We start from the raw sequence: 17228 nt of genomic DNA, 5'->3' as shown, positions 1-17228 counted from the left end.
GAGGTAGTTACACCTTCAGGGACATGATTAGAGTTGGGGTGTGAGGGTGTAGGAGACAGAAATGATACTTCCTCACTAAATTCACTTTCCTGGAATCGCTTTTTTTTTTTTTTTTTTTAAATCTATTTAGGGCTGCACCCGAGGCATATGGAGGTTCCCAGGCTAGGGGTCCAATTGGAGCTGTAGCCACCAGCCTACACTACAGCCACAGCAATGCTGGATCCTTAACCCACTGAGCAAGGCCGGGGATTGAACCTGAATTCTCATAGATATTAGTTGGTTTCATTAATCACTGAGCCACAACGGGAACTCCACTTCTGGGAATCTCTTTTAAGTAACTGAGACAGAGAGAGAAAGTTCAGTTAGGTAAAGGCAAAAAGCAGAGGAGCCCTCCCCCAAATTATGGTAATATTTGTTGACAGTAGAAGCCTAAAGACTAGTGTCTAAATCATCTCAAGCTGCCATAACAAAATACCACAGCTTAGGTGGATTAAACACAGACATTTATTTCTCACAGTTCTGGAGGCCAGCAGATTTGGTCTTTGGTGACGGTCTGCTTCTTGACTCACAGAGAGCTGCTTTTTTTTTTTTTTTTTTTTTTTTTTTGCCATTTCCTCACATGATGGAGACAGAGAGCTCTTTCTTATAAGGACATAAATCTCATTTTGGAGGCCTCACCATCATGACCTCATCTAAGCCTAATTAGCTCCTAAAGGTCCCATCTCCTAATGCCATCACATCATAGGGCTTCAACATGAATTTGGAGGGAGTGGGGATTCAGAAGATAAAAGATTCTTCTAGATAAATGATTTAGCTTCAGTGCTGGGAGGCCGCCAGTTCTGGGCAAAGTTCCCTGTTGTCCGTGGTGGTGTGCTTCGCTGTAATGAAAGTGTATTGCAGTGAGCGTTGTTGTTTGACAGCAGAGCAGTGGGCAACACCCCCTTCCTCTGTGGATCCTGGAGGATGGCACATTTTGTCAGTGGGAGAAGCAGCAAGTCCTAAGATGCCATGACGAGGACCTTAAACATAAAATTGGATCTTGCTCTAGGAAACAAACAATGCAAGTTCCAAGGCAGCTCAGAACTCAAGAGAATATATCAAATGGCTTTAGGAAGAAAACCAAGTGTTGCTTCAAGACATAATTAAAGCTTTCCCCCTGGCTAATGTCAGCATCCAAAGAACATTTTATTATCCATTTCTTGGGTGCACCTGCCTGTCCAGGCCTGAAATAGAAGATAAGAGTCTCTGACACAAAGAAAACAGACATGGAGAGAAAACTGAGTAGTTTTTGCCATGATTAAATCAGAAAATGTCTGGTCTCCTCTAATTCACAGCTTACATAAGCAATTCCTACTCTGATATTGCAGTATTTCTCTAAGATGTCTTTAGGAAATTCTCTCTCTTCAAAACTCTCTCCACTAACACCCCTTCTCCAAAAATTAAAATAAATAAACATATTTATAATCTAAAAACATGCATGACATACAAATTTCATATAATACATTTAGTATCAAAATGAGGTAATTTAAGGAGTTCCCATTGTGGCTCAGTGGGTTAAGGACCTGACATTGTCTCTGTGAAGATGCAGGTTCAATACCTGGCTTGACTCAGTGGGTTAAGGATCCAGTGTTGCCATGGCTGTGGTGTAGGCCTCAGCTGCAGCTCCCATTTGACGCCTGGCCCAGGGACTTCCATATGCCACAGGTGCAGCTGTAAAAAGAAAAAAAGGGAGATAATTTAAGAAAAGTACTTTATAAATGGAACAGTGCTAAATAGGTAAATAGCAAAATTTGTTACTAAGATGGATAGACCTTTGAGATATATTGTAGTACAAAAGCAAATTGAAAATTAGTGCATATATCATAATATTTTTCAGGCAAACACACACAAAATATTTTTATAATATATATGAAGATGAAGGGAAAATATCTGGAGGGGACACTGCCAACTGAGATGAGTAATAATCTCAGCAAAGGATTAGACGATAATTGCCATGCACAAAAATCCAAGCATAGACCTTACCTTGAGAGATCTCCAAGAGCAAGCCATATTTGGGCCTCAGAGGGAGAGAAAACACAACATCTTTGTGGATTTAACCAATTGTTCTGGTCACAATCATACACTGATACATTTAAATAAAAGGAGAGGGAGATAGATAGACAATTAATCACCTTATCTCTTTGCCCTCCTCTCCCACTCAAATAATGCCTTGGCCCTCACTCTCTCAGGCAAACAGAGGCCAAACCTAAAAAGTGGAACAAAATAAGGACAAAGTTAATTCTGGGCCGGGGCACCTCGATCATTTGTGGGACCTTGGGCTAGAGTACAAACAGACATCCAAATGTGTTCTGCCTAAACATGTAAAAGTTATAAATCAAGCAAATACACTGTTAAATGAAATTCATTGTATCTTCCTGCCTTGACAAATGTTCCTGTCAAATGATGTAGAAGGGTAGGTCAAGTGAGAGTTCTCAGCATCCCACACCAGTGTGAGGCAAGTATGGTCAGGCCACTTAAGGCGGCTGTTCTCTTGCTGTCTGTACTTCCCAGTGCCTGCTTCACCTACGCCTCTCCAAGGACTGACCTTCGTGTATAGTTTCCCCAGGCCCTAGCTAGTGATTTTTCTTCTCAAAGGAGTGGTAAGGGGCTCGCCTCTCTGCTGGTTTCCCTGGTAACCGATGAGCCAACCTGATATAATTCCTCCTATAACCGGTAATCTCCCCTTCCCCTAAAGAGCAAAGACTGTTGTCTTGTCCTGCCCACAGTGCATGGCACACGGTGGGGTGTCTCTCCAGGACCTTGCTTCAGACAAGTAAGCTCCCCTTATCCAATAAACCTTTGGCGTCTCTGTCGCTGACTCCAGGCTTTCTTCGGTCTTGAAGCTGGGCAAGTACAGGCTTTGCAAGCCTATGTGGTGTGACTCAACAAGGCAGCATTTGGAGAGCTGGCTTGGGCCTCCTTCTTGGTTTTCCTCTGCTGGTCCATCTGCATGGCCAGGGGCTCTGTGTGCATGTGTGGACCAACTGGCTTGCACAGAGAGGCTCCATCCACATTCATTTAAACAACTTGCCTGGTTTCCCCTGGCATGTGCTCTCTGGTGTTATGCCCCACCATTGGAAAGTTGAACAAGGAGAGGGGCCACCTTGGGCCCTGGAAGTGGGCTTAGGGCCATTTGGTAGGGATGTGGGGTCTCTCATGCCCATGGTCTAGAAATAGGAGGGGGCAGGCACAGACTCTGAAAGGGCACATCCCTTGGGCCTCATGGACTCCTCAGGTGTGATTAGAGGAAGGCCATGGAAGGGTCCCAGGCTGGGCTCCCTCTTACATTGGTCTAAGGTTGATACTATTCTTTGTTGTTGTTTTTTTCTTTTCTTTTTAGGGCTGCACCTGAGGCATATGGAAGTACACAGGCTAGAGGTTGAATCGGAGCTGTAGCTGCCAGCCAACACGATAGCCATAGCAACTTGGGATCTGAGCCCAATCTGCAACCTACACCACAGCTCACAGCAACTCTGGATCCTTAACTCACTGAGCGAGGCCAGGAATTGAACCCCAGTCCTCGTGGATATTAGTCAGATTTGTTTCCAATGAGCCATGATGGGAACTCCAGGTCGATACTATTCTTAGTTTGGGGATATCCTAGTCTCAAGTCCTGTTGAGTTAAGGGACTTCAAGTGTCATATTGACAAGGTTATATGTAGAATCCAAGTCAGTGAATTAACCTAATTCTTCCCACTTTGTACAAAACATGGATGTTTAAAAATATGAGCAACAGAGTCAGCATCAGGACTTTCTTCTATATGACAGATGCCCAGGACTGGGTCAAAGTGATTGATTAAACAGATCCACCTCTTTCATTTCATCTTATTTCACTGGAATAGCAGGCAGAGTAACTGACACTGTAAATTGTTCTCTCTCCCTCTTTTACAGAGCTAGTGTGGTTGAATTTACTGAAGTTAAAAGTGCAAATAATGTAATTCCACTGCACTAACTATAGGATCTTATTTCCTTTTGTATTAGTTATTTTTTGCTGCATAGCAAATTGCCCCCAAATCTAACAGCTTTATTATTTCATAGTTTGTATGGGTTAGGAACCAATAAGTGGCTTAGCTGGGTGGCTATGGCTTAAGGTCTGTCATGAGACTGCAGGCAAGCTATCCACCAGGGTTTCAGTCATCCAAATACTCAGGTGGGGCTGAAAGATCCACTGCCAAGTTCACTCACATGGTTTTTCAGGCTTTAGCTCTGCAGAGTTCTCTGTGGACCTCAGTTGCTTGCCATAACATGTGGGCCCCCTGGAAGCCAAAGGAGATTTTCAGGAGAAGAGTTAAGTGAGACTTTGGAAAAGGGTACCTCAGATCTGGCAGCTGCAAGGTAATTTCTCTAACCAGGGTCTGCCAATGGGTGCTGTATCAGGCCACCTGGGGAGCTTATGAAAAATATACTAGTAGTATATATATCCTTATAGTTAATAATATTGTATTGTATATTTGAAATTTGCTAAGAGATTGTATCTTGAAAAAATTCTCATCATAAGAAAAAAGTGTAATTGCATGTGTGGTGATGGATGTTAACTAGACTTATGGTGATAGTTTCACATATATGCATATATTGAATCATTATATTATACACCCCAAACTAATAAAATGCGGTATATCTCAGTAAAAAAAATACTAGTCCTGGGACTGGTGCAGCAGGTTAAGGATCCAGCATTGTCTCTGTGATGGTGTGGATTTGATCTCTGGCCTGGTGCAGTAGGTTAAGGATCTGGTGTTGCCACAGGTGTGGTATAGGTCACAGCTGCGGCTCAAATTCAGTCCCTGGCCTGGGATCTTCCATAGGCCTCAAGTGCAGCAAAAACAAAAACAAACAAACAAACAAAACGTCTAGTTCCTAGAACTTTTTTAATTTTATTTTTCTTTTGCAAGGAAGCTAAAACCAAGAAAGTTAAATGACTTGCTCAAATTCCTGTAGCTAGAAAAGGACCGAGTTAGGGCTGGAACTCAAGATCATCTGGAAGCCACAGTTCCTATAAGGAAGCCACATTCTAGTCTGGATCCCAAGAATCCATGTGAACATGAACTCTAGCTCTCCACTGACAGCCAGGCAGCCCTGTGTAAATTATATGATCTATCTGAACCCCAGTTATCTTATATGAGAAGAGGGTGTAATATTTACCTTGTACTGTTATTGTGATGATTAAGATGTTATTTTAAACATTCTCTTGCCACAGCTCACTAGGAATACACCTGTAGCTTAAAAAGTTGAATTTCTTACCATTTTAGTGAGGGAAATGCACACCATGGGAAACCATGGAGGTGTGTCAGTGAGAAGGTATTAGGAAATATTATTAAAGGATTTGGGGCTTTGTTAGCTGATTGGGGGAGGGCTTAGGAAAGCAGGGGTAAATCTATGAATGTGTATCTTCATAAATCTTATCTACAGAAGGGCAGACTTGAGAGTGGCTAAGGCTGTAATTGGCAAAGAAGCAGCGGTCACTCCAACTGGCCAAGGTAGGCGTGTGTTCATGGTGGCTTGGGCAATGCTCACGTTTTGTCTGTGCTCAGACATGATTAAGGAGTCTTGTCCTGGTCTTCATCCATTGTGGTTACAGAGGGGCCTTGTCTGATGTTCTGTGAAATTGTTCATGTTTATATTCAACAAAGGAACACCAGTGATGATACCAGATCAGCTCTTTTCCAGAATATAAAGTATCTTATTATAGTGTCGGACTCATGGGTGTTCCATCCATAGGGGTTATGACCCTTATTGCACCCATCCACAGTGCCAGCCTGGGCCTTTGAGTCACAGTGAGGCAGGTAGGGGTATTCTGGGGCTGAGACATTTGGAGAAATCTAAAAGACACATCCCAGGAGTTCCTGTTGTGGTGGGCAGCGGAAATGAATATGGCTAGTATCCATGAGGATGTGGTTCCATTCCTGACCTTGCTCACTGGGTTGGGGGATCCGGTGTTGCTGTGAGCTGCAGTGCAGGTTGCAGATGGCTGGGATCCCGAATTGCTGCAGCACTGGCTGCAGCTGTGACCAGCAGCAGTAGCTCTGATTCAACCCCTAGCCTGGGAACTTCCATATGTTGCAGAGCTGCGCCCCCCGCCAAAAAAAAAAAAAAAAGAAAAAAAAAAAAAAGGACAACACATCCCTTCAAAGCACAAAGGCACATTTTCTTCCCCAGCTTCAGGCATTACATGAAGTCGTTTCCCTTCAGTTAAGGGTATCTCAATCTATGGAGAATTTCAGGAAGAGCAAAGTAGAGGACCAGTCCTGGACTCTGTCTTTTCCTCCTTCCTGCAGTAAGTGTATTTCTTTCTTTCTTTTTTTTTTTTTCTTTTTGTTGTTGTTGTTGTTGTTGCTATTTCTTGGGCCGCTCCCGCGGCATATGGAGGTTCCCAGGCTAGGGGTCGAATCGGAGCTGTAGCCACCGGCCTAACGCCAGAGCCACAGCAACGTGGGATCCGAGCCGCGTCTGCAACCTACACCACAGCTCACGGCAACGCCGGATCGTTAACCCACTGAGCAAGGGCAGGGACCGAACCCGCAACCTCATGGTTCCTAGTCGGATTCGTTAACCACTGCGCCACGACGGGAACTCCAGTAAGTGTATTTCTAAGCACCTACTGTGAGCCAGACCTGGGCTAGATGCTGTGTGATACCCACCACCTCATGGAAAAGACAGACAAGAAAACAATCATGCTGAAAAACAGCTAAGAAAAAAACAGTGTACAATGAAGGCCACCAATAGTCTAAGCAGTGGTTCTCACATTTTCCTGAGTTTTTTTTTTTTTTTTTGTCTTTTGTCTTTTTAGGGCCGCACTTGTGGCATATGGAGGTTCCCAGGCTAGGGGTCGAATCAGAGCTGTAGCCGCCGGCCTACACCACAGCCACAATAACTTGCGATCCGAGCCACTTCTGCAACACCACAGTTCGCGGCAACGCCAGATCCTTAACCCAGTGAGCGAGGCCAGGGATGGAACCCGAAACTTCACGGTTCCTAGATGGATTTGTTTCTGCTGCACCACAACTGGAAACTCCTTCCTGAATGTTTTAATTGCCTGGATCTTTAAAAAATACTGACACCTGGATCTCACTGCACTAATTGGTCTGGGATACCGCTTGAGGCTTTGAGATTTGATAAGCTCTCTGGGTGATCTAATGTGCAGCAAAGTTTGGGGACCACTGGCTTAGTCCATCCATTCTTACAGTTTGGGGTGGGGGTGTTTAATCATGTGAAAGCCAGAGTCCCTCATTCCAGATACCTGTATTTAGATACAAAATCTGAAAGAATTTCAGGGGGCTTACAGATCCTAAGAAAATCTGAGAATTCCTCCGGGGAGGAGGTTGTCTCGTGAAAAATCACAGATACAAGAGTATCCAACCCTCCTGAGCTCTCTGTCCCCTCTAGAAAGGAGCTGGCCCTTTTCTTTCACAGAATCTCTGCGCGTTAGTGTCACCAAACCTAGTTCTCACAGGGCAGTAAGCAGCCACCGAGCGGCCGGTGTGCGCACGTGTGCGAGTGTGCACGCCGGCGTGCACGCGCGGGGGCGCGGGCGATCGTGCGTTTCCGTTTAGGAGCCCCGACTGCCTTCGGCTGCGGCTGCGGCAGGGCGCCCGGCGCCCCCTCCCTCCCAGTCCCCTCCCCTGGTGGCTCTCGCTCGCCCTTTTCCCTCCCCCAGCAGCGTCGGCAGCCTCCGGGTGCGTAGGGCAGCTCAGCACGCGAACCTCTCCAGCAGGCGCCCCGGCGCGAGCCGAGAGCAGATCCCCGGGCGCGCAAGGCGCCGCCTCCCAGCCGCAGAGCGACGATGAGCGGAGGCGAGGGGGTCGTGGAGAGCAGGTGAGCGCCGCCGCCGGGCTGGGTGTAGGGGTGTAGGAAAGAGGGCGCAGTGGGGGTGGGGGTGCACCCGGACCTAACATCCACGCGTGGAGAAGGGGCTTTGCCCCCTTCATCCTGCTCCACCGCGGACTCTGTTTTTGCCCTTTTCCCAGGCGGGGCGCTTTCGCCCTTTTCCCGCCCGGGCATCCCCGCTCCGGCCTCACAAAGCACCCGTAGGCGGCGGCGCATGCCCCGCGCGGGCACGGAGCATTGGGGAGGCGAAGCGCCCGTCATTCCCAATTCTGACTTCCCACCCCCAGCCCGGGCCCTGGCGGCGGCACCTGGGTCGGGCGGACCTCACTGTGGTGGCGCGCTGCTGGAAGGCCCGCGCTCCCGACCGGGAGGCGGGGCTACGGGCTGCGCTGCTGCCCCTTGTGGCCGCGGCTTCCTACAGCCCGCTGCCTAGCCGCGCGGCGGCAGGTGGGCAGATTTGTTCTCATCTTCCAGTTGGAAGCAGTAGCGGGGCGCGGGCGGGTGAGGAGGAGGGCAGGTCGCCCTGCGGCATCCCCTTTGTTCTTTGCGGGTGGACTCGCCCCCTTCCGGCTTCCGCGGGTGACTCCCCGCCTCCCGCCTCCGAGGCCTGGCTTCTGCTGTCCTCATCTGCTCCCCTGTCCTTGAGCTTCAGCTTCCTGGAGCCCCTGCGCCTTTTGCATCTGGAAGTGAACTTTGGAGATGTTTCTGAACATCCGCGCTTTGGCCTCCCGGCTTTCAAGTTGTTTTCATTGACAGCAGGGTTATTTCCTTAACGCCCCCCTTGGGCCATGCGTGGAGCACCTCCCCCCGCCCTCAGCCTCTCTGCCCCCCGCCCACCCCCCTGGGTCACTAAAGTCTGGAGCACAGAAGGCGCGGGATCAACAATGCTTGGAGGGTTTCTGCTATTATTGTAAAGGCAGCCGTTGTCTGTGTTTGTCATCAACGTCTCATCAGCGTCTCACAGACGTTTAAAAGCGGCTGCTTTTTAGGTGGCAATGTCTAAAAAGAGCTGGTTTGGGGATTCTCGAACGGTGCTGTGGTCAGGTTCTCCAGAGGTACCCACTGTCATCTGCACAAGCAGACTTTTAACATTGGATGTAGTGTTTCAGCAAAAGACACGTGATGGTTTGTTTGTGAAATGTATCCTTTTAGGTAATCCTCTCATTGCGGTAAGCGCTTACAGGAAGTTCACCCAAAACAGTGTAGACGCACTCAGCAAAGATTGAGACTATGCAGAGAATTTACTTATAGGATAGTCCCTGCTGCAAAACAAAGTTTCTACAGGATCAACTAGAGGACGAAGAGAATGCCGAGGTTAAAGTGTTCACGACTTCAGTTTTCTCTGGATCATTGTACATGAGAGCCAGCTTCCCTCAGGGAGGGGGGGTTGGTTTGGGGTGTGTGGGTGTGTGTGTGTGTATTAAAATAATCAGGAAGAGGAGTTCCCGTCGTGGCGCAGTGGTTAACGAATCCGACTAGGAACCATGAGGTTGCGGGTTCGGTCCCTGCCCTTGCTCAGTGGGTTAACGATCCGGCGTTGCCGTGAGCTGTGGTGTAGGTTGCAGACGCGGCTCCCACGTTGTGGATCCCACGTCGCGGCTCCCACGTTGCGGATCCCACGTTGCTGTGGCTCTGGCGTTAGGCCGGTGGCTACAGATCCGATTCAACCCCTAGCCTGGGAACCTCCATATGCCGCGGGAGCGGCCCAAGAAATAGCAACAATAACAACAACAACAACAACAAAAAAGACAAAAAGACAAAAAAAAAAATAATCAGGAAGACAGTCTAAAAAAGTCTGTTGCAGATAGTTTTTGCTGTTTAATTTCTTGAAGACAGGAGCGTGAATAAAACCACACCAGGGCACAAACTGTGTCCACCTAGAACATCATAATTCTTTCGAGGTGGTCACTTAACAGCAAGACTTGCAAATAATTGTTAAATAAAATTTTGAATCAAATTATAGTTAAAAGTAAAGTTTTTTTTTCCAAAAAAAAGAGGAAATGAATTAACATAGTGTGAAATTAGCAGTTATTTACATAGAGCTAACTCAACTTCTCTACTGCCATCCCTTCCCATCCCCAAGCCTTCCTAGTATTACTCTAAAGATGTGGACCCTCCCTACCTGTTTCCATGAAGATGTGATGGTCCACCATCTCTGGGATATTGTTGCTAATGTGTCATATAGACATTTCATTGTGGCAACAAAGTCCAGATAATTCTGTGTCAAACGAGGAGGTGCAATTTTCAGTAAACTGTAAAGCAGTCTACAGATGTGTGCTACTGTTGCTTGTAATTTTTGGTAGCTGCACAGTATGCCACTCTAATAATTAGCCATTCCCACATTTTTGGCCATTTAAGCTGTTATTACAGATTTTTAAGTACTGAGCAAGTCTCTACCTCATATCTAATTGCTACATTCTTTCTGTCATTTATTTGTCCAGTGAACATTATTAAAATTTTATTTTTTGTCTTTTTGCCATTTCTTGGGCCGCTCCCACAGCATATGGAGGTTCCCAGGCTAGGGGTCGAATCGGAGCTGTAGCCGTCGGGCTACGCCACAGCCACAGCAACTTGGGATCCGAGCCGCGTCTGCAACCTACACCACAGCTCACAGCAACGCCAGATCCTTAACCCGTTGAGCAAGGCCAGGGACCGAACCCGCAACCTCATGGTTCCTAGTTGGATTCGTTAACCACTGAGCCACGAGGGGAACTCCTGAACATTTTTTTTAAATTGTTCAAACTATATGTTAGATGCTGGGGATGTGGAATCCTTGGCTACACACACACACTCCTCTTGTTCCTTTAGTTCCCAGGGTGACCGGCTTATAAACAAAGCACAACAGAACAGTGCAGTAAAACCATTAATCTAGGTGTGTATCAGACGTTGTTGGCTCAGGGAAGGGAGTGGAGAAGGCATCCTTCTACTGGGCTGAGTCGTGGGGATCATTCCACCTCATCTATCTCTAGTCCCAAGCCCAGACGAGCTGCCCTGGCCCACCCTGGGCACTTAGGATTTCTTTCTCTTCTCTCTTCTTCCTCTCCTGGTCCCTTCTCTGCTGGATGTGTTCCAGCAGCCTCCCTTTTCCCTCTGGCCCCATTTCCCTTTGGAGTACCTTATGCAGAGATTTCATTGGCAGTTAATTACACAGAGAAAGAAGGGAGGAAACCCTGCAACTGTTCCCCCTGATTCCTGCCACCCCACAGCTACCCTTTGGGCCATATCCCCAATGTAGTCACCTCTTCATCTCCTTCCATCTACTATCCAGGGTCATTGTCCATTCATAGTCCTGGCCTGCAAAGCTTAAGTCCTATATACTTCTCCTTTGCCAAGATGCTGAAAACCCTTTCTTTCTGTGTGTGTGTGTGTGTGTGTGTGTGTGTGTGTAGTCATATAGAAAACACAGCATCTTAAGTGTACAGCTGGGTGCATTATCACAAAGTGAACACATCAGTCATGAAGTGGAATATAACATCATAGAAGCCTCCCTTTTATTCCTCTTGCTATCCTGTCCCTTCTCCCCAAAGGGACCAGAGATTAGTTTTGCTTGTTCATAAACTTTATGAAAATAGAATCATGTGGCATTTACTCTTTTGTGTCAGGCTTCTTTTGTGCCATATGTTTGTGAGATTAATTCTCATGGTTGTGTGTGAGCAGTTTTTCATTCTCATGGCTTATGGGATTCCATTGTATGACTGTGTCACATTTTATTCATCCATTCTCCTGATGAACATGGAAGTTTTGTTTTAGTCGCAAATTATGATGCAGTGATACCCAAGGACCTGTTGATACCCAAAGGCCTACCCATTTCACCATTATTTTTTCCTATTGGTGTAACTGAAAAAAGGAGGGGAGAAGGTAGATGAAGGAACCAGTCTGGAGAGCCAGGCCTGTGAATTTTATATTGTTACTGGCACTAAGTGCTTTCTGAAAAGCATTGAAGACTATGCTCTCATTCAGGATCTGAAAACAGAATTAAAAAGCAGTAGAACAGGGAGTTCCTGTTGCAGTGCATCAGAAATGAAATCCATGAGGATGTGGGTTTGATCCCTGGCCTTGCTCAGTGGGTTGAGGATCCGGCGTTGCCATGAGCTGTGGTGTAGGTCGCATACCTGGCTTGGATTTGGCAGCTGTGGCTCTGATTTGACCCCTAGCCTGGGAACTTCCATATGCCGTGGGTGTGGCCCTAAAAAGACAAAAAAAAAAAAAAAAAAAGGACAGTGGATTAGCTTGTGTCTTGGGCCAGCTGATTGCTGATTGCAGGTGGTGGTGATCTTTGAGATGCTTAGCCTAATAGAAATTGGATGATGGTGACTGGAAACCAGCTTGGCTTGGCAAGTGTCCCCTGAGGGTACTGACAGTTGGTGGCTCAATGTGCCCACATTTCTTTTACCTGGCCACCTGTGCCCCACCTTCCCCTTTCAGAGTCTCTGATCCTCCCCCAGGGCCTGGCCTGGAGGGCTTGGTGCTCAGGAAGTACTACCCTCCACGCCTTTGGGGACGAGGCTGTATAGGTGGCTCCAGAGTTCAATTCTTGAAGCCAGTCTCCTCAGAGTATGCTTTAGAGTTACCTAGCCTCCTGAGGAGGGGTGTTTGTTATCTATGACTACAGCTTCCGGGGCAGGGTAGTCTGGCTTTTGTGGCCTGGGAGACGGAGATTTCCTTTGGGGAAATGCTTGGACCTTTTGAACACAGGCAGTGTCTGAGTCCCTAGGATGTCAAGGGTTCTCATGGGGTCAGGCAGTCCCAGTGAAAGATGTTGATGAAAGCAGATTGTGGGACTCTGTGTCCTTGACTTCCTCCTCTGTTCTCAAGCTTCAAATCTTTCCAAGGTGGAGAGACTGCTCAGTGGACTGAGGTTTCACCACTCAGTGTCCTCGCGTTGCCATCAGTTTGGTTACAGTTAGGATTTCTCCACCTGCCTCTCTCCTCCTGACCACACTGCTCTCCTGTTCCTGTACCTTGATCAACTCCTTCCTGCCTCAGATAGAAGCTGTGCACATCAGCTCCCCCTCACCCCTACCCCATTCTTCCTCTTTTGTCCATTCCTGCTTGTTCTTTCTGGCTCAGTTTAAATGTCACTTCCCTAGGAAGCCCTCCCCAATTCCTCAGTCTTAGACAAGTGCTCTTGAAGCCCTTTCTGTCTTAGATATAAGCAGACAGCCTTCCCCACCATGATGGGTTCTCAAAGGCACGGAGCCAGTTGCTTTGTTCACTCGTGTGTAGCACACAATCCAACCATATTTGTTATATGACTGAATTGGTGGGTAAACCAAGAGGCCTGAGACAAGTTGTAAGATTGTCTCTACTTAGAACTTGCTATGTGATTTTGGGTGTTTATTAACTGTATCTCTCCCAGAATCCATCTCCCCCTCTGTGAAATAATGCATCAGACTGGAAGATCTTGTAGGCTTCTTTCTGTTTTAATTTTTTTCTGAGTCTAACGGTGAGAGGATCCTGTTTGAGGGGTGGTAGCACTCTTTGAAAATGCAAACTGGCTTTGGCATCATGGTTTCCCTGGCCTTAGATACCTGCCTCTGTTCTTGGCATAAGAGCTCTGTTTTTCCCAATTCATGATAGTTAGCTCTGGGCTAAAACTGCAGCTTATGTTTGCTTTTATTTTGCTCTTTCTGCATTGTATACATTTATTTATTTCTTGATCTGTCTTCCATTAGTGTGCCCCTTGGGGACAAGGTTCCATGTGTCACTTGTTACTTTTATATCCCCTCCACCTAGCATAGCACCTGTGATTTAATTTCAGTTGATGAAAAGAGATCTGTGTTATAGCTAGTCAGTGAGGTTATGCTCTGGGACGTGTAGCTGTTTCATGATTATGCAGATTAACTCTAGTTTGTGACTAACATAAGCTCTTTTCCACTTTCTTTAACCTATTTAACTTCTTCTGGCCTATTTCTCAGAAAGTTGATAGGGGCTAAAAGAAGTAAAACACTACTTGGCTTAAAGGAGAAATTGGGGCTTATTATGGGTTTAATTAATCTTGAAACTTGATGTTAGTTTCTACAAGGTGACTGTAGTTGAGAATCACTTTCACAGATGGTAGTAGCCTTAGGAGGAGAGACTGATGAGTATTTTGGCCTCATGTGCTTGGCAGAGTTTTAGGCATTTTCTTGTGAAATGTACTGATAAAAATTTGGGCTCTGTGGTTAGATGAACCAGCGTTCTTGAATAAGTCACCCAAGGTCTCTGAGCCATATTAACTGTTAAATGAGGCGGATTATACTAGTTCAGTATCAGGCAACAATAAGGTTGTTGCAGTGAGCTCATTAATGCATGCCACATCCTAGACTTAATTTCAGACACACAGTAAATATTTTAATAAATATTAGCTATTATATAGTGGTTTTATTTTTACTTTAAGAATTATTGAAGATCCTTAAGTGGAGAATTATTACTTAATGAGCCAGATTTGAGTGAAATCCTTCTGGCACCTGCTATTCACCTGTCCAGGCTACAGTCAGACACCAGTGCGGAGGTGGGAGAAAGGCCTCCTGAGGTGGGATTTCACTGAGCCGGTATGCAGGGTTTTTCTCCTCCCACTAAGGGGTGGGGCCTGGGAGCTGAGAGGCATGAGGCCACATTGAAATTGAACCTTGTTATCATGGTTGAGTCTGGATCAAATTGTAAGGAACTTTAGGTGCTGTTAAGTAAATGTCCATGCCCCTTCCCTACTGATCTTCAGCCCCTAAAACACACTGCGAACTTTTGGCAGGGGCGCTCTCACCAAGGTTGCCGTGGTTTTCCTTTTAACAGCAGAAAGGAAGAGGATGTGGGGAACCTGCATGCATGTAGTTTGTCAGGGAGGAAGAATATTTCCCCTCCCTTCCTAGGTTCTTCTGGGGTAAGAATTAAATTGATACGAGACAGGTTAAAAGACAATCACACAAAAATTTAATAACTGATGTACACTGGAGCTAGGGAGGAAAACTTGAGTAACTCTTCAAAATGGCCAAAGCCCTCACCTTAAATATCATCTTCTGCTGAAGATGAAAGAGGATGTTTGGGAGAGTCAGTGCTGGGAGGTTGCGGAAGAGCCCTGGTAAACAAAGTTGTTATGCAGATTTAGGTCACTGCTTTCTCCCTTGATAAGATTTGAACAGCCTTACAGATGGAGGTTTCTTCAAGTGTAAATTACATTCTTCAAGTGTAAATGTTTCTTACAGTAGGATAACTCCTACTGGTTTTCAAAGTTTTTCCCTTGCTTGCTATTTCTTAGAAAATAACCAGTTTAAAATATGCCTAAGAGACTTATTTTGGGGTGGCAAATTCTGCTCCTCCTCTGGCGGTTAGGGCCCTGTGGGTGCCCTGGGGTTGTTCCCTCCACCCTGTGACTCATGGGGCTGCCCTGTGGGTGGCCTTTTCAAACCCCCTAACTATAGGGTGTTTGGTACTGAGAGCTGGCCCCCTACCCTACAGCCTCATTAAGTGGAGAAAATAAAAGTTTGCCACAGAGGTTTTCTGGGTTTTAGCAAAAGTTCTGATATCTAGGCAGATGGATACACATCTGGAAATTAAGATAAACAGCTGTAGAAGAGAGAATATGAAAGGGACAGTTAAGAGAAAAATGGGATTTGTTGTTGGGGACACAGAGTGGGTTTTAAGCAGACATATTTTGAACAATAAGAATAGCTAACTTGGAGTTTCCTTTGTGGCTCAGCGGTAATGAACCCTACTAGTATCCATGACAACGAGATTTGGATCCCTGGCCCAGCTCACTGGGTTAAGGATATGGCATTGCTGTGAGCTGTTGTGTAGGATAGCATCTGCAGCTCTAGGATTCAACCCATAGCCTGGAACTTCCCTGGAACTTTAGGGCAGGCACAGCCCTAAAAAAGCAATAAATAAATAAATAAATAAATAAATAAATAGCTAACTCTCAATACATGTTCTCATAATTATTTTAAAAGTAAAAGTCATAATGACTGCATTAGAAGAGTACAAGTCTGGAGAAAAAAAGATGTAATTAATGGTTGGCTTGCTCTTTTATGCATTTCATTGCGAACCAAATTTTAGCCTTTCTTAGTGTCTTGAAAAATCTCCTAATTTCAGCTTTACCATCACTCTGACTTTTTGAGCTGGAGTTTAGGATGAAAAAACAAGAGGACTTAGGCTTGAAAATGAGAATACATGTTTTTCCTAGAATCATGGAGCTTGGGAAATACCAAATACTTGGGAATGTTTATGAGAGAAATTATTGAGTCAAGGAAGTTTACAGAATCCAGAGCCTAAGGAAGAGAAGGAAAAGGGCAGGCAGTTGGTCTGCTGCTCTTGCTCTTTTCTTCCTCATTTTACTTTCATTATTGGGATTGAGATTTGGGGATACAGTGGTCGAGAGTGAGGGAAGACAGGGGACCTGGCAGCTGTGGGGCTTTGAAGTTCCAATGGCCTAGGGTCAAGTGCTCCTTTTCTGTATATTAGCCATGTGACCTTGAGGAAATTAGTGAATCTCTCTGAACCTCAGTTTCTGCATTTGTAAAATGGCCTTCATAGGCTTATTGGGGTGATTCAATGAAAAAATACAGAAAGATTTTAAAAACTCTTAAGTGCAAATAACACTGTTGTTGTTTTCTTCCTGACTTTTCATTTATTCATCAAAGATTCTGGTTAGGAGGGCCCAGATAAACAGTTTTTGGAAGGTACCCTGTAGAGCTCTCATGTCCTCAGCCCACACCTTGAGAAATGCTGCTCCTTAGGGCTGAAGAACAGTTTACATCCAGGGGTAGGGCAGGGCTGTCACTTATATGCACACAGAGGATACCCCAACATCAAAGCACATCTCTGTGGAGCACACATAGTTGGGGTGCATGGCCTACAAGACCATAGACAATGATCCTTTTCAGGGGAGGGCACAGAGAGTGATGTGTGTTTGGGGGGGAGGGTAGAGAAGTAAAGGGTGTATTTGGGACACTGAAGAACTTTCCCTCTGGGGAGCACACAGGATGGGGGTCCTTGTGTGCCATGCCAGGGAACTCAGGCTTCAGCCAGAAAGTAGTGACAAGCCACAGAAGGGTGTGAGCAAAGACATGATTAGGTCATGCTGATGGTCACATGAGGGATGAACCAGGAGAGTGAGGCAGTAATGATGAGAGGGTATAATCAACCAGCCAGTGAGAGCCAGTGAGAGAGAGAGAGCTTGAATGGAGGAGACAGATGTGAGAGATGTGTCAGAGGAGGCTTAGGAGGACCCACCTTGACTGCTTGCTGAGAAAGAGGGAGCAGGAGCTAGTAATGACCTGGAGGTTCCAGTTGGGTGACCTGCAGATGTGATTCTCTGCAAAGGTAGGTCCGGAGGAGCAGGTTTTCATGGAGAGGGGGCGTGCTGACCGTGTTTAATTTAAAGTACTGAAGTG

At 46.1% G+C, this 17228-nt stretch overlaps 1 protein-coding gene and 1 long non-coding RNA gene across 2 annotated transcripts in view; one reads left to right on the top strand and one right to left on the bottom strand.

Annotated features, from left to right (window-relative positions):
- Positions 1–600: 600 nt before the first annotated feature.
- Positions 601–4299, bottom strand: LOC106507994 (uncharacterized). The gene is made up of 3 exons (XR_001304462.3): positions 4225–4299; positions 2172–2245; positions 601–1223 (listed from the first exon to the last, which is right to left on the bottom strand). It is a non-coding gene; the product is annotated as an uncharacterized LOC106507994 (long non-coding RNA).
- A 1003-nt stretch (positions 4300–5302) lies between these two features.
- Positions 5303–17228, top strand: part of LOC100514323 (uncharacterized) — a 43293-nt gene continuing 31367 nt past the window's right edge. Inside the window, 4 exon segments of the mRNA XM_021069727.2 lie at positions 5303–5334; positions 5446–5513; positions 7496–7721; positions 7723–7848. Of these exon segments, the coding sequence (XP_020925386.2) occupies positions 5303–5334; positions 5446–5513; positions 7496–7721; positions 7723–7848 (452 nt within the window).

The sequence above is a fragment of the Sus scrofa genome, chromosome 13 (genome assembly GCF_054392235.1).
Source record: "Sus scrofa isolate SSC_HxYL_T2T_F1_AM1 chromosome 13, Sscrofa_HxYL_maternal_Yorkshire_Landrace_v2.0, whole genome shotgun sequence".
Taxonomy (NCBI): domain Eukaryota; kingdom Metazoa; phylum Chordata; class Mammalia; order Artiodactyla; family Suidae; genus Sus; species Sus scrofa.
This window is presented reverse-complemented; position numbering and strand designations above follow the sequence as displayed.